The sequence below is a fragment of the Rhinolophus ferrumequinum genome, chromosome 13 (assembly GCF_004115265.2).
Source record: "Rhinolophus ferrumequinum isolate MPI-CBG mRhiFer1 chromosome 13, mRhiFer1_v1.p, whole genome shotgun sequence".
Taxonomy (NCBI): domain Eukaryota; kingdom Metazoa; phylum Chordata; class Mammalia; order Chiroptera; family Rhinolophidae; genus Rhinolophus; species Rhinolophus ferrumequinum.
The window spans coordinates 52,193,759-52,217,049 of NC_046296.1; the positions used below are offsets into that span (position 1 = coordinate 52,193,759).

The 23,291-nt window shown below is 34.8% G+C and overlaps 2 protein-coding genes across 3 annotated transcripts in view; both read right to left on the reverse strand.

Moving 5' to 3' along the window:
• SPDYA (speedy/RINGO cell cycle regulator family member A) overlaps nt 1-3,143 on the reverse strand; it is a 28,096-nt gene extending 24,953 nt beyond the window's left edge. Inside the window, exons 1-3 of the mRNA XM_033125471.1 lie at nt 3,080-3,143; nt 2,290-2,371; nt 194-446 (exon numbers count right to left, since the gene is read on the reverse strand). Of these exons, the coding sequence (XP_032981362.1) occupies nt 194-446; nt 2,290-2,371; nt 3,080-3,114 (370 nt within the window). The 5' untranslated portion in view covers nt 3,115-3,143. The remainder of the gene's footprint in view (nt 1-193; nt 447-2,289; nt 2,372-3,079) is intronic.
• A 6,013-nt stretch (nt 3,144-9,156) lies between these two features.
• The window catches only part of PPP1CB (protein phosphatase 1 catalytic subunit beta), a 33,490-nt gene continuing 19,355 nt past the window's right edge, over nt 9,157-23,291 (reverse strand). For both annotated transcript variants that reach the window (XM_033124810.1, XM_033124809.1), the window contains 5 exons: nt 21,558-21,662; nt 19,835-19,906; nt 16,412-16,563; nt 13,023-13,157; nt 9,157-10,947 (listed from right to left, as the gene is read on the reverse strand). In XM_033124810.1, the coding sequence (XP_032980701.1) occupies nt 10,843-10,947; nt 13,023-13,157; nt 16,412-16,563; nt 19,835-19,906; nt 21,558-21,662 (569 nt within the window). In that variant the 3' untranslated portion in view covers nt 9,157-10,842. The remainder of the gene's footprint in view (nt 10,948-13,022; nt 13,158-16,411; nt 16,564-19,834; nt 19,907-21,557; nt 21,663-23,291) is intronic.

The following is a 23,291-nucleotide window of genomic DNA, read 5'->3' on the forward strand; positions in this document are numbered from 1 at the left end:
AAGCAATAAAAATAAACAAACCCAACATTAAAAAAAAAGACTAAGTAAAACAAAAATAAATTTGGTTGATGAGAAATTTGGCAGAAAATAACAGCATCCTCTTTGATTATTATAAAAATGATAAAACAGATCTTTACATTTTCTCATTTTTAAGTACTTTCTAATTACCACTATTACAGTATTTTAAACCTACCAAATAATTTAAAGAAAGCAGTCATTTCCTGACGCTGTATAACTAGACAGGGTCCTTTGGGGCGTTTAGACTTGTTGCTATTATGTGCATTTTTTTCAGATGTTGGCCAACTATCTTTAAAAATATGACGCTTCAGATTAATGGGTTTTTTAGGCTGATGTGATCTACTTGACCCTGATTTTACATAAACAGTGACAGTAGGTGGTGTCTCACAATACAGCTGATTATGCCTCATTTTTGTTTCCCAAGATTCCTGTAAAAATAAAACATACAATTATTTATCACACTTACTCATTTTTACATAAAAACAACTAACTGAATGACACCACCAGATGCAGTCATATGAAATGATACTGAACTCACTACTAAAATGTTATTTATGACAGTGACTCACATGAGAAAGTGCTTTTAGAATTCGTTGCCAGGAAATGTTATGGGTCCTATGGGTAACGGATATATACCTCCTCTTCCCAAGAAATAAGGTCCTGTGTACCATTTTGCTTTGACTATGAGGAAACTCAAAACCAAATCTGAAAATTAATTATAGAAACTATGCTGAGTTTACGAGGTGTGACTAAGGAATACAGTGAATGTTTATATTTTAAAAAATTAATACAGTAAAAGACACATTGCCATTAATCCCCCTCAAAATACTCCCCCTCGCTTCCCATCATTCTTGCCACTTTCTGAAGCAGTTCTGGAAGTCCTCTTTTGTGAGTGACTTTAGTTGTACTGTTGTGGCTGCCTTGATGTCCTGAATCGATTCAAAATGTTTACCTTTCATGGTCATTTTGACTTTGGGGAAGAGCCAGCAGTTACCAGGTCCAGTGAATAAGGTGGATAAGGACACACTGTAATGTTTTTATTAGACAGAAACTGCTGTACTAGAAGCGATGTGTGACACGGATTACAGTAAATGCTGCTGCCGAGTGCCATCCAAAGGAAAGGCAGCGATCTTCAATAAGGGAAGTGGCATGTCAAAACTTAGTAACAGTGTGTGACAAGTTTCAACTTGTTCGGTGCAAGTTCTATGTGAGCTATGATTGGGAGGTGTTTTAAAGTGTGTCATAAATCATCCTCCATCCTGACAACGCTCCATGTCACACAACGCTTCTGGTATGGCAATTTCTGTCAAATAAAAACATTACAGTGTGTCCTCATCCACCTTCTTCAGCGGATCTGGCACCATGCAACTTCTGGTTCGTCCCCCAAGTCAAAATGACTCAGGACATAGAGGCAGCCACGACAGTGCAACTAAAGACACTCACGAAAGAGGACTTCCAGAACTGCTTCAGAAAGTGGCAAGAACAATGGGATAAGTGTGTTCAAAGCGAGGGGGAGTGTTTTGAGGGGAATTAATGGCAATGTGTCGTTTACTGTAATAACTTTTTTATTTAAATATTCACCGTATAGTTTGATCATACCTCATACAATCTATTTGTGATATTTTTTTTTCCTGATACTTTTTTTTTTTAATTTATTGGGGTGACATCCTGATACTTTTTTTATTCTGCTTGTATTGACATGATTTTATCATATGGTTGTTATATGCCACCTCAAATTTTTTATAGAACGAGGCCAACTATTTCCAGATCTTAATTATGATCAATATCAAGTATTATATTAAAAAGCAACCCCTCCACACACAAAAAATGTATTTTTTCTTCCTGGTAAATTCCTTGATGTTACAAAATTCACTTATTCAATACCATTTATTGTTATTGTTTATTAGAAAGTTAAAAACAATTCCAGCAAAGAGATATATAGAATATGTACTTTAAGGGATTCTTACAAATTGATCACTCTAATATTTAAAGTTGTGAGTGTATGACCATGTTATTTGAGTGGCTGATTATAAGTAAGAGTACATGAATGTACAGTGTTATAATCTAATAAAATCTGAAACAAAGTTAATCAATATTTAACAATACGCAAATAACTACCATGTTTGGTGGTAATTAGTTCATATAATTACTACAGTTAGTATTACTCTTGTGTTCAAAGCATTTATAAGGTAATAAGAAATGGAGGTATAAATAGACAAAGCAGGAAACTACTCTAAAACCCTGATTAGAACCTCTGAATCCATAACTCACAGTGACCCAAGCAGCCATGCCTCCCTTGGTGTTCAAGGAGTTAGGTACAGATTCTCCTTCCTGACCCTCAGAAACTTCCCTGCTGAAGGAAGGAATGGAAAATAAGATTGTATGTAGTGGGGCTAGATCCAATACAATGTGAGCCACATATACAATTCTGTATTTTAAGGCCACATTTAAAAAGTACAAATAAACAAGTGAATTTAATAATATATTTTATGTAACTTAGTATATCCAAAATATCATTTTAACATGTAATCAACATAAAAATTGAAATATTTTACATTCCTTTTATTTCATACTAAGTCTGAAATCTTATGTATATTTACACTTACAGTATCTCTCCATTCAGATGCTAAATTTCCAACAGTTAAAATGAAATGTAGCCCTACCAAAACAATGAAGGAGTGTGTAAGGAAAAAATATTTCACATTCCTTCACTATTTAATTTTAGATTAAAAATTCAATTCTTCAGTTGCACTAGCTGCATTTCAAGTGCTCAACAGCCACATGTGGCTAGTGGTTACCATATCAGACAGCTTTGGGCTAGATTATGAAGAACTAGGCAGAGAAAACTATATTCAATTGATTCTATAATTGCTACTTCTCTATTTTGTTTCCCTTTTCTTCACCCCTCCCCCGCCCCCATGTTTCTTCCTACATGGTAAAGGTCCAACCAAACTAAAGGCAATTACGGAGGTAGGGGTGCAACAAACTCCACAGAAAAAGAGATGGGTGACAAACTGAGCCTTGAGACTTGTGTAAGAACTTTCTGCTCTTTCCTACCCACCTCATCTGGGAGACAGCTGGAGGCCTCATCTGCATCTTTTTCTCAATGTTTAAGAGCAGCCTTACAATCTAGATGAAAAAAAACTAAATAGTCAGGCTTTTCAAATTGGAGTGCAGAGGCAGAATGTACCAGAATACAGGATAACTGTGGCATACCTTCCAGGAGATAAGTTTTACTCAATGTTAAGTAACTTACAATAGTGTTATATTAAAACAATCATGGATACATCATGTCATAAAATGCAAATTTTCTGTCTATCAAAAGATAAACATCATCCTCACAGCTTTGCACTATTCCACTAAATCCTGATGTAAGTGTTGGGATACTTCATATAAAATGGGAAACAGAAAAAGAAGGAAATGTCTGAAATTCTCCAAATAAAGATTCATTGAGGTTAATAAGCAAACATTGGCAGGAAAGGTATGGAGAAGACACTTAAGGAGAGGAGCTATCAATGCTATGTTCTGGTCAAACTCCACCTTGAGGTACCCTGTTTCCCCAAAAATAAGACCTAGCTGGACAATCAGCTCTAATGCGTCTTTTGGAGCAAAAATTAATATGACCTGGTATTATATTATACTATATGATACCCAGTCTTATAGTAAAATAAGACCTGGTATTCTATTCTATTCTATTCTATTTTACCCAGTCTTATAGGAAAATAAGACCGGGTCTTATATTAATTTTTGCTCCAAAAGACACATTAGAGCTGATTGTCCGGCTAGGTCTTATTTTCAGGGAAACATGGTAGCTTTTAATTTTGTTCTTCACTTAGATATACTAAGAGAATGAGAGTTCTGATAAGCAAGCAGGACTTGCAAAGTAATGAAAGACAAATTAAAACATAGGCCATTTCAGGGAAGGGCAAGAGATAGGGAAGGAGGGGGAACGAGAAGAAACTATGCTCATATGGGAAATCCTTTAATGAATTCTTACATGGACTCCACCAACACGAAAAAACTGTACCAGAATTCATACTTCAATAGACTGTCTGGGATTTTTTTTTTTTTTTTTTTTTTTTGGTAAATAGACAACAGCTAATCTACAAGCATCTGAAATAATTTCTTCTCTCTGGGGGTAGTATAAAGACGGGGGTTGGTTCACAGAATCATACAATAGAAGTAGTAGTTTGGGGATTCATCTGCTTATATGAAAAAAATTGAATATCCATTGGCAATTCAGGGCAGGCAGGTAAGCCTTAACTGCAGCTTTACACTGAGCACTTAATATGCCAGACACTATGCTAAAAGTTTTACATGCATTATCTCATTTAATTCTCAAAACATCTCTATAAGGTAGGTATTATTTTATCCTTATTTTCTAGATGAGAAGTTTGAGACTTAGAGAAATTAAGAAATTTGCCCATGGCCACAATTAGTGAGTGAAAAAGCTAGGAGTTGAATCCAGGACTGTCTGACACCAAAGCCCCATATTCTTCAACTACTAAAGAACTGTTTTAAAGATTAAATGAAATCATGTGTGGAACACTTGACACATAGTAAGCAGCTCAATGTTACTGTCACCTTGCTAGAAGAACATAAACCCAGCTGTAAGGTTACACTTCATAAAAATTTAATTCTAGCATTTGCAGTATAAGTGTGCACAAGAAATTATGACTTAGTGGTTAAATAAGCAATTGCTGTGGAGAAGAAAAATGGGCTAATCACCTTTTTGCTAAAATAACTCTTAAAAAAGAGTCCTTATTGAAACGACTATAGCATTTTTCTCTATCATAACACAGAATCTAATTATTGAAAAACAACACAGCAAATTTAGGAAAAATATTTTGGCAAACTTGCTGGAAGCTTTGCTGGGGGATATAATCAAATCTCTACAATTTTGATGTTTACTTTTTTCTAATTTAATCACTTAATGGTCAAAGAACACTTCTAGCCTCAGCCAAGTGCTAGGTCCTACAGTGTTTATAAAATTACAGGGCACAATTGTTTAAGCTTTAATCTGATTAGAAATACAAATACAACCCACTAGTGAATAAAGCAATACAATTCAACTTAGTGGTGGGAGTAAATGGAAACTAGATTGAAAAGAATTAAAGGAGTGATGTGCTAGAAAACATGGCAATTAGAAGGAAGAAAATGAATAGCAGCTAGAAGGGCCAATAGTCAGATGAGGATTTTTTTTCTTTTTTAAAGACAGGGTTCTTAAGTGTGACTGAAGCCAAAAGGGCAGAGCTAGTTGAGAGTATGTTAAAATACTGGAGAACAGACCTAGATTAAGACCTGATTCAGTCTTACTACTTTTGTGACCTTAGGCTATTTAAATGCTGGGACCAGAGGTTCCACTTAGGATATTGAAATAAAAGCACCTATGCTTGTTTTTTCTTTCTAATAACCTGCCTGGTACATAATATTTAATAAAAATTACCTATTATTAGGCATTGTTAATACATATTTTGTCGGATTAATGAGGAAAGGAACAAGTATATGGATAACGCCTAGCCTAGTGCTGAATGCTTAGCAAAATCTCAATACGTAGCAGCACTACTACTGTATCTTTTTTTACAGGAAAGGGGTCTTTCAAGGAAGGAAGGGTCTGAACATCACAGCCAAATTTCGCCTCAACTAACAGAACTTAAATGTTAAAAAAAAAATTAAAGGATTTTAGGTATTTTAAAATGTGCTCGTTAGAGAATAAAACTTGTGAATAGACAGGATCTCAATTTTAATATAGCGTGGGTTTTACCAGTCTTTCAATGTTAAATTCGTTTTTTTCGTGTTTATTTGTTGTTTCAGTCGAAGCTAGTTGGCCTTTGATGGCACCGAAAACTTAAGAAGAGGATTTTGTCAATTTTGAGATACAGCAGCTCACATCTCAAGATTCTGGGGCAGACGCTCCTGGGCAAAAAGCTGTTTACGGTGACACACTGAAAACCCACGAACCTCAGCCCCGAGGGAACACAGGCAGGCGGCCGACTCGCACCAGGCCGTCTTCCCAGCACGTGGGTGAGCAGCGAGGGCCCTGGGGAACGGGAGGCGCGCCCCCTCCTTTGCCCGCTTCCCTCCCAGCCCGCCGGCCAGCCCAACCCGCTCGGCCGCCAGAGCCCAGGGCCGACGAGACTCCCACACACTGACCACGGGAGGCGCCGCCCCTTCTTTACGAGCACGACCGGCGCCTCGCTGTCTTTCTCGCGCCCCACAGCCGCGAGCCGCCCGGGGGTCCGACCTCCACGCCTCCCGCCCCCGCCGGCCTCCCAAACCCCAGCTCCAAGAGTGTGTTCCCGTCGCTGCGAGTCCACCTGAGGTGACTCACGGGCCGAAGTGTGTGGGGAAGGGGCTGAGACGCCGCCACATCGTCACACACGGTGGGCGGCGGGGCTAGGTGTGAGAAGGAACAACAGAAACTGGAGTCGCCGACGAGGCCCGAAGCCGGGGCGCCGGAGGAAGGTACCTGCGAATATCGGGCTGGTGAGACGGGTCCGGGGACCAGTCAGCCTCCCCTAGATGCACCCGGGCCTCAGACGGTTGCCCGCAGGTTGCTCCGCCTCGACCTCCCGCCAATTGGAAGCGAGGCCGGCGCGGGCCAATCAGCGCGCAAACCCCACCGCCGGGGGCGGGGCCGGCTCCAAGCTGCGCGCGCCTCGCCTGCGGACACGGCTTCCAGCGGATCTGCCGTTATCCTGCCTTGCTCAACCTCCGACCGCGCAAAGCGAAACGCCACGACCCACCCAGACCTCCTTTTGTCTCCTAAGTAAACCCTTTCCCTTGGACACCTATTAAAGTCAGGCTTGTATTAGAGCCATTTATCTTCCCTCCAGCTAAATGGAGAGACCCTGCTATGTTAAAATAATTATATGAACAGAGGAAGAGACCACTTAAAGTAAAAACAGGTGTGAATACTGTGATTCCGTCAGAAGGTGTAATGTACATTCTGTTAAATCTGTTCTAAGCTGTAAATTCTTCTACAGGAACCTTTTTTGTGGCCTCAACCTAACACTTGCCCAGATGCCTGGGATGTAGTAGGTGCATAATAAATGTTGAATGAATAAAAGGATTTTTCAGTTTTTAAATTTTTTTTCCCCGTGACATAATGTACAATCTTTTTTCCCTTGTTAACATATGGCCCTTTTTCATGTTGCTAGCCTTTATAAATAATTTTAATAACTGCCTAATACTCAAGTGGCTGGACCAATTTTAACACTATCTAACTTTCACTTTTGTTGAAGAAACATTAGAAAAGAGCATAATGATAAAACTTTACATGGATACTTATATAGAATCAGTTTGTCTTATTCATTGTTTACTCTGCCAGGAATGCTGTCACTTTCAAATCCCTTTAACCACTGTTTAGCTGTTTAAGGAAATTATAACACACTGAACTCGCCAAGCAAAAAGGGACATAGTACTTCTAAGTGGATGCCACTGGTATAGTGAGGCTATTACGTGTCTTCTCAGGCAAGCTTTGATTCAGGGATGGATCCACAAGGAAGAGGGGACTGGATTCCACAAGGAAGAGGTCAGGGTAGCAAGAGCAGAGTAAGCTTGACCATTTTCCTTCTCTAAATACATTTTTAGCATAAAGATGTGAAAGAAAAAAATTACTTTAATTCAAAAGTTATGGTTGCCAAGGAGACAATGGAATGTACCTTAACTTGTATTTCAGTTCCTTGGTTCAATATGACACTTTTATATTAAGGGATACATCTCAGTATGTTCCTGGCTTTTCTTCAGATGAATCTTTTTGAAAGGCATATATATCCTCTGAACACTTCCAATTAGGCACCTTTTAAGCCTCAAAATTCTTCCTGGTATTTGACTCTACATTTTGCACAAACCAGTCTTGCTGATCATGATTAAAAAATTTCCCTGGGCAAAATTAAAACAATGAATGTTAAAGCTTCAAGTGCAAGGAGTCCACTTAAATTCTTTCCATTTAAGAACAGTGGGACAACATGGATGGACCTAGCGAATATTATGCTAAGTGAAATAAGTCAGAAATAGACAAACACTGTATGATCTTACTTATGTATGGAATCTAAAGAACAAAATAAACAACAAACAAACCAAAACAGACTCACATACAGAGAACAAACCTAAAGCTTACCAGATGGGGGGGGGGGGGTGGTTGGGAGACTGGGTGAAAAAGGTGAAGGGATTAAGAAGTACAAATTGGCAGTTACAAAATAGTCACGGGGTGGGAGGAAGGAAAGTACAGTACAGGGAATATAGTCAATAATATTGAAATAACTATGTATAGTGCCAGGTGGGCACTAGACTTATACTTATGAAGGGGATCACTTCATAAATTATGTAAATGTTTAACCACTACGCTGTACACCTGAAACTAATATAAAATAATATTGAATGTCAACTATAATTGAAACAAACAAAATTAACCCAAATAATCCATATGATCCATCACGTTATCAGTTATCTAGTGTTTTAATGAATTTGAATGAAATGACATTTGGATTAAAGATAAATTTGAATATAGAAACTTATTAAAAATAAGAGGAAGAACAATATAAATTAGTGACACTAGAATTACAGGATATTTTTCTCCTAAGAAATGAAGTTTTATTTATTTCAAGTAGCAATGTTACCAAGTAAATATTTTTAATGAACACACTGTATGAAAAGAAGCAGTTAAAGTGGTTTTAAGACTGCTTAAATAATTTAAACATAAATTTCCATCCTTTAAAATTTAGTGACCAATATTAATTAGTGACTATTTTTTCATAATCAGTATTGACCTGGATAAATTATTATAAAAACCCAGTAAGTAGGATCTAAATTAATGTTTTGATTAATACTAAGATTAATAAAAGACTGCCCTGTTTCCTACCAAAGGCTTATTTTCTAGAGCTGCTTCACTGTAACTAAGAATACATCAAAAATTCTATCAGAAATTGCTCAACTTACACTCCAATTAGGAAGATATTTAAATCATTAGATAAAAGCCTGTGTGACCTAACTTAATACATCATAGGCAACACATGAACATCTTCAGAAAAAGATCAATTAATATATATTGAAGACATTAAAGTTTATTGGAACAAAATGTTTAAATCTCATTGTAAACGGGAAAAAAAAGGGAATAAAATAACCAGTCAAGCTTCGTATCAATTAGACAACTTTTACTAAATGAGAAAACTACATTTAAAATGTGCTTTAAAACAAAATGGAATTAGAAAAAAAGACATATGCATTTGAAAGAACTTTGCACTGTGCTGAAAATCAAATCTCTTGCAGTATACAATACACCAATTCATAAAATGTAAGTTAACAGAATTCTCAATTTAACATTTTCAAAGACAATATTAAGAGATCAAGAATTTCACATCTATGGTAGCACATATAGAAGGGCATTATAAATATGATGTCCATCCCTATGAAGCTTACAAATTTGACAATGCTCAATAAAAGCTTGTAGAATCACATCCAAAAGTATTGCATCCAAAAATCACAAATCTGTGTCCTCTAAATTCTCCTTATAAAATCTTATGTTCACTTTTCTACTCTTGCCATTTGTTAATACTAACCCTTAAAAAAAAAGAGAACAGGAAAAGAAATGCAATAAACCCTTGATCGTGTACAGAAATTATTGCTACTATAGTTCACTACAAAGCATGTCTATACAATATATGAACTTTGATCATGAAAAATCAGAATAAAAATCTTTAGTGACATAAGCCTTATAATCGTATACAACATTCACATGGCAATATTAGACAGTTAAGCACCCAATACCCAGTTGACAAATGTCCCACTGACCAGCATTTAAATACATCCTTCGTACATAGGGAGGAAAAGAGATAATGTCAGCTTTCCAAGGCTTGTCAAAAAAGGATTCTCATGTTTTGTGGATCTGAAAACAACAAACAACAACAAAAACCCAAAAAACAAAACCAATGCAAGTGAGGGTGTTACCAGAAAGTTAAGCATGCCAAAAGGTGTTTCGTGCGAATTAAAACCTAAAGCCAAGGTACCACATAATCAATCACATTACCAACTAGTTGGGTAGTACTATATGAGCCTTATCTTAAAGTTAAATGAAATGCTACTGCACAATAGAGCATCAATAAGTTAAAAATTAGAGTGCACAAATCCAAATCAGTGGCAATTTCTGTATAAAGCAAAATATTCACTATCAGCTGTAAAGTTTGCCCAAACTGTTTGATTAAATCACTGGATAGGACAGTTTGCATATTTTAAAAAATATCAATCTCTAAAACTCCTTTTTACGGTAATGAGGCATAAGAGTTTTTAGATCAAACAGGTACATAGGTAAGTAAGAGAAAATAATAGTTGGTGAATGTCTTTAAAGCTTGTCCCACATTTCACTTTTAAAAATGTTTAGGGAAAAAAGTTTAAAATATTTGCCATTAACCTAGCAAAAACAAACAAAACAAAACAAGCCCCAAATAATTAAACAACCAAGCAACACTAAAACCACATTACACAAGATGGGTCATCATGCTTTCATCTGGTTTAACTATCACATCTAGTTTAATTGGGATGCTTTTCAACTTTAAAAACTGTGATAAGTGAAGATGTAACTTTAATGGGTAATTTTGAATTTGGATTTAACTTTGTTGAATATTATAACAGAGTATACTCATTACAATACAGTGTAGCACATCTTTCTATTAGAAAAAAAATTTAAGATCCTTTACCCGTCTCCTTAAGTTAAAGGTGTGACATCATAAAGGGTGTCAAATGGCTGGATGATTTTACAGTGCACACTTATATATTATGAAGCATGTCCTTAACAAATCTGATGGTTTCTTTACATAGTTCCTTTCTTCACCTTTTCTTCGGTGGATTAGCTGTTCGAGGTGGAGTGACAGGACGTCCTGAATTCAGTCCACCATACTGGTACTTAGCTTTCTTTTCAGATGGTTTCAATATCTTAAAGTAAACAATTTATCAACAATGTTATTCTTTCAAGTGAATAAGTTTAAGAAAATTACTGTTACAATAGGGTTTTTCAATAAATGGCATAAATTGTAAAAGTGAAATAAAAATATACAAAAACCAACAAAGTTCCACAAACATTTCTCACATTTAAAGTGTGCAAATGTCTGAATATCACTATTATTTGTCATTCCATTGATAACAAAAGCTTGAGTACATGAATCCTAGCAATTACCCAATCCTTAAATTTAAGCCAATTTGTTTTTCAAATTTGTGTATCTCTGTGATGAGGAAAAAACCTCTAGCTTCAGTCAAACGACCTAGGTTCTCATCATAATTCTGCCACTATTTATATAGAGGGTAACTAGCCAAACTCTTCAGACTGTATTTTTTTGTGTACATAGATCTTTTTATTAAAAAAACAGCCATACACACACACACACACACACACACACACACACACATCCCACACACACAAACACATATATATACACATACCCATTTAAAATATACATTCACCCATTTAAAATGTACAATTCAATGATTTTTAGTATATAGAGTTGTACAACCACTGCTATAATCTTAGAACATTCGTCACCCCAAAAGAAATCTTATTCCCATAAGTAATCACTCCCCATTTCCACTTTCTACTCTCCTAATCCCTTTCAACTCTAAGCAACCACTTATCTACTTTCTTTCTCTATTGATTTGTCTTTTCTGGCTATTTCATATAAATGAAACCATACAGTACGTGGTGTTTTATGACTGGCTCCTTTCACTGAGACACTGTTTTTGAGGTTCGTGTTGTGGCATGTATCAGTACTTCATCACTTTTAATTGCTAAATAATATGCCATATTATGGATATTCCACATATTGTTTATTCATTCATTAGTTCACAGACATTTGGGTTGTTTCTACTTTTGGCTATTATAAATAATGTTTATGAATATGCACATACATGTAACTAAGTACCTATTTTAATTCTCTTGGGTATATACCTAGGATTAGAATTGCTAGGTCATGCAGAAACTCTACGTTTAACTGTTTTCCAAAGAAGCTGCATCATTATATATTTCTACCATCAATGTACATTTCCACCATAAATGTTAAGAATGTTCCAATTTTTCCATATTCCCAATACTTGTTACTGTCTTTTTAAAATTATATTTATTCTGTTGGGTGTAAACAGAACTTTATCATAATTATAGATGGAAAATTTCAATATTTACACAAAAAATGCTTAGAAAAGATTTATGAAGCATTTCTTAAAACTATTCAGGGCATCATAGTGTCTCAATGGAAAAAATATGTTAATTCAACTTCACTATGGCAACCACTGAAGGATAAGGCCTGGTTACCATCCTTAAATTGTAAATGAGAAGTCAAACATTTACCACTCAATTATACTAGTAGATACAAATAATATGTAATAAAAAGGGATGAGAAAGCCCCTCTACATTTAAAAAGAAGACAGTGTGTGCATGTTAGGGATATAAAACAACCTTTGTAAAAACAAAGTATCGAAGTTGTTTTGGTCCACGAACAAGAATGATTTTAAGTAGCATGCTAAAGCTCCAGTTGGTCTCCTTTTAAAATGAAAATGTTTCTATAATTATAAATGGGCACTTTAAAATTTGGAAAGTTTTTCTTAGGTAAATATTCTACATTTTCATCTAAGTTTGTAATACAATTCTTTCTCCTCAATATCTATCCCACCCATTCATCTTGCAAAGGAAACAAAATCTAAATTACTCAAATCATTCTTTTAGTAGGTAAGCCCCTATCCAAGGAGTCATTCAGTAATGTAACGATTTAAAAATCTGCATTAAGAATGACTGATGTAACTTAGTTTCCCTAAAACTCTAATATCTAACAAATACCAAAAAGGCCAGAACCTTTGTGAATAAAATTAGAAATCCCTAACAAGCCTAAGGTGAGAATCACTTCTGAATAAACCTGATTTTCTACACTTGCTCAAGGAAAGAATACAAATCTAAAAGAAATTTTTTTTCTAACAATAGTTTTAATTAGATTTCTAGTTGTTATATATTAATATTTATATTATACCTGAAATGAACACATCAAAGTTTCATCCACACTCATCATTCCACCAGCATTATCAAATTCGCCACAGTAATTTGGAGCTGAAAATAGGGTTACCAATTGTCGTTTAGCAAAAAATTCATATCCATCTTCCACCACCTGTCAAAGGAAATGTCAAAAAAAAAAATTTATGGGCAATTCTCAACCATCTATATATTTATTGAGATTAATGTGACAAAGACCTAAAAAAAGCCCACCCTGTTTGTTTTGACTTTCATCCTTAAACTTGCCTTAGAAGATTAAAATTAATGTCTTTTCTATAATGGCAAGGATTTAGGTTAAATAAAATCATAATAAATTTATGATTAAAAAGTTTTAAAATCATGCCATTTCCAAGGCGAATGCTAATAGGTATAGTGTCTGCAGGGAGCTGGGACACTAAGTACTTCTTAGATGATGGCATTACAATCCAACTATAGAATCCTTAATTCAATGAACAATAACCAGACAACAAAAGACATTATGGCAAGGACATGTTTTCTGCTCCACTTTAAAATTTGTATTAGTATTATGCAGCTACACACTGAAAATTCTAAATTGAGCTTACGTCACACAGATCATGCTCCTAGAAATTAGCTGCCTATAAATTTTTCTGTATATAATTCTTTTCCTTAATGATTTAACATGATTTCTAGACTCTATTGTAAATTCCTGAGTTAAACAATTTGTTTCTTGGCTCTACAAATTTGAGAGGTAGGCAATGACACGTGAACATTTTATATGTATTTATAGTAGGTAAGAATACTTTCTGAAGTCTTTTAGATATCCTTTGATTAAGCAAAAACTATCCTACAATACTTAATACAAGAAAGCACCTCCAAAATCATTTACATTTTTAAATAATTCCTTAGTATCAGGTACATGCTCCTGTTGTATTTATGTCATGATAGAATTTAGATACCAACTTTTTCTGTGAAGACCTTGGCTACCTTATCTACTCCAAGCTCAGCATGGTGCTTGGCACTCAGTAAATTCTTTTAGTTCTTAGGTTCCTTGTTCACTTGCTCACTTAATTCACACATTTACTGAAAGAACAGGCTTTTTTCTATAGGAATTATTTGTGTTGTTTCTTATAAGCCTCTTTATTTTAGAGATAATATGTGTTGTGTATTGATTTGATATGGTTTGAAATCCACTTATTTGTGACAAAAAATCAGTTGTGTTTAAGAGTAAAGTTGTTTTGATGTACAAGTGAAGTAACTTGTGTCAGGATGTCATGATCTCATCTGTTGTTAAGCACTCAGCAGCTCAGCTGCTGAGGGGCACTGCTGGGGGCTTATCAAATAAAACATGTGGAGAAGCAACTATGGCAAGGGGACATTTAAACTATAAATACCCAGAGTTTCTGAGGACCATGAGAGAGCTTCCCTCTGAGGAAGGAGACTCATTGCTGATCTAAATAGCTCTCTGAAAACCTTTGGGGCATTAGGTCCTCCCTTGGTAAAGGCTTACCCACAGAAAGAAAGTTGTGCAGCAGCCCCCACAAAGGAGATCATCTTGCTCGTCAACACTGGCTCCATCGTTGCCTAGCAACAAGCACTAGCAACAAGGGGTTTTTACTTTTTTCCCTGGTAGCTGGCAGTCAGCTGTCCTTGGCTAAGCCATCTCTCCTAAGCTGGAGTTGGAGCCTGAGTACAAACTCGTATAAACGTACACCTCAATTAAATTTGGACTTCATTCTTTTTATTTTCCCTTGCCTGAAAAAACAGTGTGAAAAATCTATCATTGGTTTGGAATATGTTATTTCTTTTATTGGCTTACAGAGACACAATCCTATATACTATTGGCTTGTGAAATTATAATTTCTGCAGTGAACCTGTGTTAAACCATTGACAAAGACAATCTTGACCTCTAAGCATAATTTGCCACCCAAAACATAACAATATGCTTCCAAGTAAGCAGAATAGGATTTTGGAGGTGTCTGGAAAAAGACCACATAAACTAAGGTAGTTCAGTAACGTGACTTTTAAAACTCATCATCTTTTTTTAAAAAGACAAGTGAATGGAGACCTACAGGTGAAAAAAGTTGAGTTATCAGTGGGTATTTTATTAGGAAACTTAGCAACTCTGCCCTCTTATCTAATAGAAGGCTTATCTGAATTATCTCAATCATAAACACAATGTTTACTGATTAAAAGACAACTCTGCCAAAAGCCAAGAATTTGGGGACATGACTTCATTTCCATTGAACTAGGAGATTCTGCTAGGAAGAACGCATGTGATATACCACATGTGCAGAAAATGAGAAGCCAATCACCTGTGTTTTATTGCACAGGATCACGAAAAGCTAGTAGTAGTCAGGTATCTATGTGGTGCAAAGCCCCAGAGAAAAGGCAAGTATTGTGGAATAACATATACGTAATAAATTCTGCTTTGATAAAGAAATAACAAGGAAATCTTTAGAAATATTGTATTTACAAATTTCAAATACTTTTAGTACTTGCAAAAGTAGCCAAAAAATATTATAAAAAATTCAATGTATTTCATACCAGTTATATTTTAGAGAACGTGAGTACTTAATATAGTAAATTGTTAAAATTAAGCTTTTGTTAATTTTTTTATTCAGCAAATACTAAATGCATGCTATACTATGTCAGTAAGTTTATAAGGCAGTGGATATTGAAATGTCAGCAAGTCTCAATCCCCTCCTTAAAAAGTATACAATCTAGTGGTGGAGGACATAAAGAAACAAATAAATAAACCTAAATTGTGTATATATTTTCATAATGAAAATTCAAATATGTACAAAAATAGAGAGTTCAATAAACTCCCATTTATTAACCACCCTGATTCAATAATTACCAGGATTTTGCTAACTTCTTTCATTTATCCCCCCTTTTTTCTCTCCTGATGTATTTTAAAGCAAATCCTAGACATGTCATCCTATCTTTACATACTTTAGTACGCATTTCTGATATGGACATCCTTCTTACATGACAATATCATCACAACTAAAACAACTGACAATGACCACTTGATTCTAAACCTAGTCTATGATCTAATTTCCCCAACTTTCTCAAAAATGTCTTTTTACAGTGTGATTTGTTCTTACCAAAATCCATACAATTCATTTGATTGTTATCTATAATATATAAACTTCATATTAAAACAGGATCAAATATTTCTAAAACGCTTCAGACAAGCACTGAAAAATTTTCTAAATTTTCTAAACACTGCAAAAATACATTCTTTTGAAACATTTCCTCTGGTGAGGAGGGTTAATAAGTCATTAGGTTGTTAACTGTACAAACAAGATACAGGCTTCACCTCTCTTAGTTTCCTCAAAAATAAAAGGAGTGGATTTGTGTGAAATTAATAAATATTAAAATATCCAAAAGTTTTTTATTTCATACCTGATGAGCTCTACAAATCAAGTCTAAATCATGACGATTCAGAAATTTACTGACTACATCAGCTCCAAAAGTGAAGGAAACACCACGATCGTTTTCTCCCCAGCCTTGCACATCCTTATCTGGGTCAGACCACAGCAAATCACAGAGCAAACCTTTAAAGAATAAAAACACAGCAATAAAAAAACCCCAGAATTTCTCACGTAAAGTATATACATGCCACATTTGTTCTCCTGCCCTCTTACCCTCTAATAAACAGTAACAAGCTCGTGCCCCCTTCGCATCTCAGTTTATTGAATTTACCCACTCTGTTAAAGCACCACACAAATATAATCTTCCCTGGCTTTCCAACCCTTTCCACGTATCGTAAACATGTACATGGCACACTCTAAGCACACAACATGGAAAAGGCTGTTCATCTTTTGTATGCAGTTTCTCCACATGGATAACCAAATGACCCAGCAGCATTTCCTGAATTCATCCTTTACTTACAGAGAGCTACCTACCCTGTCTGTCTTTTTCTGGGTGCCATGGCCTACTCTGTTAATCTTATTTATCCCTGAGCCAACAACACACTAGCGCTTTTAAATAAATCTCTATTATTTTGTAGGGCTAGTATACCCAGTTAGTATTTTTTTTTCCTTCAGGATTGTCTCGGTTCAATCCTTTGTTCTTCCACATATAAATTTGTGAATCAGTTTGTCTAATCCCATGAACCCAGTTCAGATTTCTTTGGAATTGCATTCTTTGGAAATTGCACTGGAATTGCAAAGATCAATGTGAGGGAAGAAAACATTTTCTATGAAGGCCTGGAGAGTTTAAATAAAGTCTGAAGGAACAAACCAGATCAGATCCTTGGTTTTAGTAATGCTTTGGGCTTAATAAAAGAGGTCAGAGCTAGAAGCTCTTGTCCGGGTATCTTTATCATACATAAACCTTACGAGGGACTCAGACGACCTTGGGAATGAAAAGTGAGAAGGTCAGTAAATGAATTCTGAGGAATCAAACATGTAATAAGTAGGCAGAGGAGGGGGTATCAGCAAAAAATACTGAGACCAAATGGTCATAGCAAAATGACGAGATTAGAATAGCACAGATCTCCTGAAAGGGGTACGAATTATCTAGAATGAGAAAACTGTTACGTTTCAAGTACAATGAACAACTGCAACAGGTCAAAAGCCAAAAATGTGGCACTTACAATTACATCATCAGACCCTAATGAAAGCAAGTTTTTGATGGTTGAGGGGAAAAGAGTAGATAAAAGTCAAACTGTAGGGAGATTAAGAGGGGATGGATGCTGAGATGGTGATGTTAAGTACTTTTACAAGAATTATGGTCCTAAGGGAATATATATATATTTTGATGATCCATAAACTTTGTAACATAGCTTATCAGAAAAGGAGATTTTCATTTTGGATCATATATAGCTTGTCTTGATAGAGGAATTATCTAAAACATCTTGAAGAATGGCAGTGTACTCTTAATTTCTATCATTTCCTAAAATCCTGCTATGTTGTTTTAAGAAATCCACCAACACACAAAATCTACGGAGATAGTCTCAATTTACAAACTCTAATTCTTAACGAATTACAAGCTGATTTTTTTTTTTTTTTAAATACACACACTCAGTGCTCTGATTGCTCCTACTTTCCAGTCAGTTTCCATAGGTGAAGCAGTGAGCGGGAGGCCAAGATGTTAATCTATAATTTTAATGTGACAATAAAACTAGAATGCAGTTGTTTTTGGAATTATTCAGGCAATATGACAGTCTGTCATATTGCATAGAAAATTAATGCATAGAAAATTAAATCACGGTAGCAACAACAATCTGGCAGTATTAAATCTTAATGGAATCAAGATAAGAATCTCAGAGTCAAGGTTCAATGTTTTATAATTCAATTCCTAACGAACAAGCATCACAATCATTAGGGTAGTTTCAAGAAAATGTGTAAATTTATAAATTAAGCTTCTTTAGATTACCAAGCTTAAAATGATCACTTTCAGCATCTCAGAAAATTCCCATTAAAATATACTGAAAAAAGAATACCGTGTCACTTTTGAAACTATTTTATATTTGAACTACACCATTAACAGAAACTCCTTAGACGTAATATAATGACTTGAAATATATATTTATATATCTCATTTAAAAAACAGCATTTTCAATAAATGCCCAATTATTTAAGTACTAGTTTCTGTTAGGTTTAGTCAAATATATTCCATAATAATAATCAAAATCTGGTAAAATGTATGTTTCCCCTTTTATAATCAACACAAATAAGTTGTGTTACTTACATGAGTAAGTCATGAGGCAACTTATTACAATATGCAATGTCAGTGGCTTACTGACAACAGAGGATCTATACAACAGTTTATAATGGTTGATGTTTAGTCATGAGTAGCATTTTGAGTAATATTAGGCTTTAATACACTGAGCATAACAATCCAATCACACTTGGAAACAAGAAATTAAATGCATTTTCTTAACAGTTCAAGTTAGAGCTTTAGCCATGTTTTGTACAGGCACTGGTCCATAAATATTTTTTTAAGCTCATCTTCCTATAAAATCTTTGGATCTAAGTGTGGGAAACGAACTTAGAAACCAACCAGCCCAACCACATTCGATGAATAATCAATTCAAAACATTGATTACAAAATTACCAATAAACAACCTTCTTATCAGTAAACCAAAACACCTTTGTTTTTTTCATATATATAATATTATATGATTTCTAGACCCTATGGCAACTCTAGGCAATACTCATTTTGAAGATACTCAAGTATGTTGAGAACCGATGAATATGACACATAAGGGTGGGTCTGCTTACACAAGTCACAATGGGACAATCAATCCAATGTAAGTTTGATTATAAAAAATCTGGTAGAAACTGAGAGAAAGGGCAATTTTGCTTATCTTAATGCTGTTAAGATAACATAAGTGATATAATAAAAATATATTTGGTCTTTGTTCCCATTCCTGGCACAGAGCTCCTAAAATCCTTGGGATTTCTTAAGTGATAGAAATGTCTTTTGTTATTCATAAGGAGTCCCTTTCCATCACACCTGAATTTACACTAATGAAGTGACCCAGAGGACCCTACATAGCTTCAGGATAGGGGCCAGTCAACAAACGTTCAAACACACAATTAGAAGGTTGAAACTCGTAGACCTCCGACCCTGTCTCCACCACCTACGGAAGTGTGGCTGGAAACAGTTCCATAAAAACTTTTAAGAAGATTTAGGGAGCTTTTAGATTGGTGAACTCATTGATGCCAAAAGGTGTGGAAGCTGGTCATCAACCACCCCCCACCCCATACCTTGCTCTATGCATCTCTTCCATTTGGCTATTCCTGAGTTGTATCCTTTAATTCAAATATGCCAACATTTTACATAAAACAATTAAGTAAACTTCTCTATATACTTAACCTGTATCAGGGACATCAGTGGGTCTCATAATTCTCCGAATCTGCTCCATAGATTGCAGGTCTGGTGAGAGTCCTATAAATAAAAAAATAAGTCATAGTATTGACATCTAAAAAAAATTTTTACTCAAATTAGAAAAACACTTAAAAGTAGATTCACTATGTGAAGTTAAATATACTTAAAGTGTTCTTTTTAATATAGGGAGTTATTAAACAGTATCCCACTTGGATATAATGAAACATTATGATTAGGTTTTCTCCACTTTTCCCTACCAGGGAATGAAATTCCCTTTCATTTCAAAAGACTTCTTAAGGAAAAAATTCCTACCACTCTTCTTTCTTTCCAAACATTCCCTGCCCTTCATAGGAACATACTCAATTCCAATGCTTCCTACCACTTTTGCTACTTATTACCTACTCTTAAACATGTTTACTTCCAAGTTAAAGTGACTCACTCTGTCCCTTTAGACCCTATAATCCATTCCAACATGTTCATTATCTTCATAAAAGCATGTGATCAGAATGATCAACAAGAAAAAGGACCTGAGAATACTCTGCAATCTTTAAAGTAGTACATAGAAAAAGCTAGTATTTCTCTTTCACAGACAATCATCACAAAACATGAAACTAAATATTCTATACTGTTACATTTCAATTAATATAGTGAATTATGTTCTATTAGAGAATAAACCATTTATTACTTTAGGACTAGACATGTGCATCTTTCTTTTCAGCTTTCCTCCATTTTAATTCTTCCTAAATATTGATGGAAAACTAATTTTCTTACAGTATTTTCATTAAATACTTCCCTGTATAAAAACCCAGTATGGCTATTAGACTATTCAATAAACTCCGTTGCTCAGGACTGAAATCTCGTAATCTGATCTCATCATTCCCCAACATGTACTTGACATTCTAGTCAGGCCAGTCCTCACACATTCTTTGAACTTAACATAAAAAAGTCTGACTCAAGTCCTTTTCACCTCTCCAAAGTCTTTATCCTCCAAAACCCATCCCTTCACAAACAGTCACCCAACAACTCTCTCCCTTTCCTGACTTCTCATAATTACTGTCTCTGCAATTACTTCTGACGTTATTAAATTCCTCTCATTACTCAATGTTTTGAATATGTACATTTTATGAATAGGTTTTTGAATTCCTCAAGATAGCCAGATCATACACTGTCTATATATTTTCATAGCATCTAGCTAAGCACTAGACACACGTTGGTTTTTCAAATAAACTTTCATATAGTCAAGCTTACTTTAACAAGGCATACAAAATAACTTATTTTACCAAAAATTATTTTTAGGACTAAAGCAGACATATTACATAAAGCCTAAAACTCTTGGCATGTGGGACTATTAAATTATACCTGTGTTCTAATGAAAGGCATTTAGTATAGGCAGAAAAATAATAATGATTCTCTCATTTTTACTGACAGTAGGGGCATCTTTCTGTCAAAACTGAGGCACAAGATATTTTTTTCAAACACTTTATCCTCCTCCTCCTATGTGAAATTCTTTAAAGTACTAAATTTTCATTATGTATAAACAATCCTAAATTTATAATTAGTAAAAGATTTTAGCCATGTTTAAAACAGTTTCAATCACTTGTGTTTTCACACAAGCAATGCTTTGTTTTCTGACAGCATCTTAATTATTATAGGTCTCCTCTAAATAACAGAAGAATTAAGAAACACCCATAAGGCAAATTGACTAGTCTACCTCCGTGACAACAGAATATCTTCTCATCCACAATGGCAGCTATAGGCAGACAGTTGAAACAATCAGTGAAGGTCTTCCACAATTTAATATTAAACCTTCGTTTGCCTATAAAAAGAACAAGCAAATAGAATAAATAAATCTCACAAGCACAGGATTACAAATGACTTAAATTTTCTTTATACATACCTAGCACTGTGTTTTTTCTATAATGAGGTGTTACTTGTATACATTTAAAAAGACAATAAATATTAAAAAATTCACAACTTCAGTAAAGTTACAAAGACTTCAAAGACTGTGCTAAGTGTTTTATGAAACAAATACATCAAACATTTGTCTTTTAAGATCACTACAATATAGCAACTCTGAAATAGTCTAATAGACTGTTAGTTTATTTTTTCCATTCAACACATACACTAAATACCTAGCCAAATAAGTAAGCAGAAGTGAAAGGAGAGCTTCTGGACACTGTCCATTTTAACTCTAATGCACTGAGTAACACAGCATAAACTTACTGCCAAGAAAGGAGAATTTCCAAGTGCTTAACTGGTATTCACTTGAGTGAATTACAACTTGACACTACAGCAAGTATAAATAGACACAAAGGCTGTAATTTTCCTGTAGTCTAACAAAAAGAGCTACAACAAAGACAATCTCAAGTGTATGTTCACCTTTTCAGAGTTACTCAATTTTTCTGAATATGGCAATAAGTTTCAACAACTAACCCAGGGAAAGGATGAAAGACAAAAGCACTAATTTCCTATGCTTTTATGCCATAACCTGCCTCTCAATGACAAGTATAACTCAAAGTAATGTTTACAAGGTATTCTCACATGCATCATTTCATCTAATGTCATTTCTATCCCAAGGATATTCAAGCCCATATTTTATCTTTTAAGAATATATCTCTATTTCTGATGTAGCTTTGAAAAGTGGTTCTAGTTTGAATATACTACAACCCACTTCCTGCCCACTGGTATGATTTAAACAACTAAAACCATATACTACACCTCAGAAATGAAAATGCAATATAAATTCAAATAAAGAATCATTCCCATTAGAACGTAAGCTCCATGTGAATAGACACCATCTGTCTTGTATACTGCTGCATTCATAGTGTTTAGAATTGTGCCAGACATAAAACACTTCTTCAAACATTTGTCAAATAAATGATTATATGAATCAAGGAAACAGGAGTTTGAATAAGACTGTACCATATCTAAGGATACAGAAAAGCAAAATCAGATTCTAATAGGGAATTCAGCACTAAAAACCAATAAATTCAATTTGAAAATCATTGTAATTGGTTCTAAATTGTAATTCACCAAATATATGTTCACTCCCATACTCTAACAAAAACAAAAGACCAAATTAAAATGTAGTAGAATAATTCAGTAATGATACTTGTAAGCACTACCATACAACGGCAAATCAGTGATTTCTTGCTGATGAAAAAGAGTACAATAAAATAAAGATACCCCAGAGTATTCAGCATCCTTATCTCTCTAGATTTATAGACACAGAATCAAATTCTAGTAATAAACTTCAACTTTTACATAATTTCATAGGATGTGTCACTATTTCTTGTGACAGAGGGCCAATAAGAGTTTCTGTCATATCACAAGAATGCTGAGAGCTAAAAACTTAACAGGCACTAGAAAACCAGAGTCTACTGTCTATAGTGGCCTCTGTTCCACTTGAATATTTTACTACGTAAACTAATTACAAGAGGTCCTC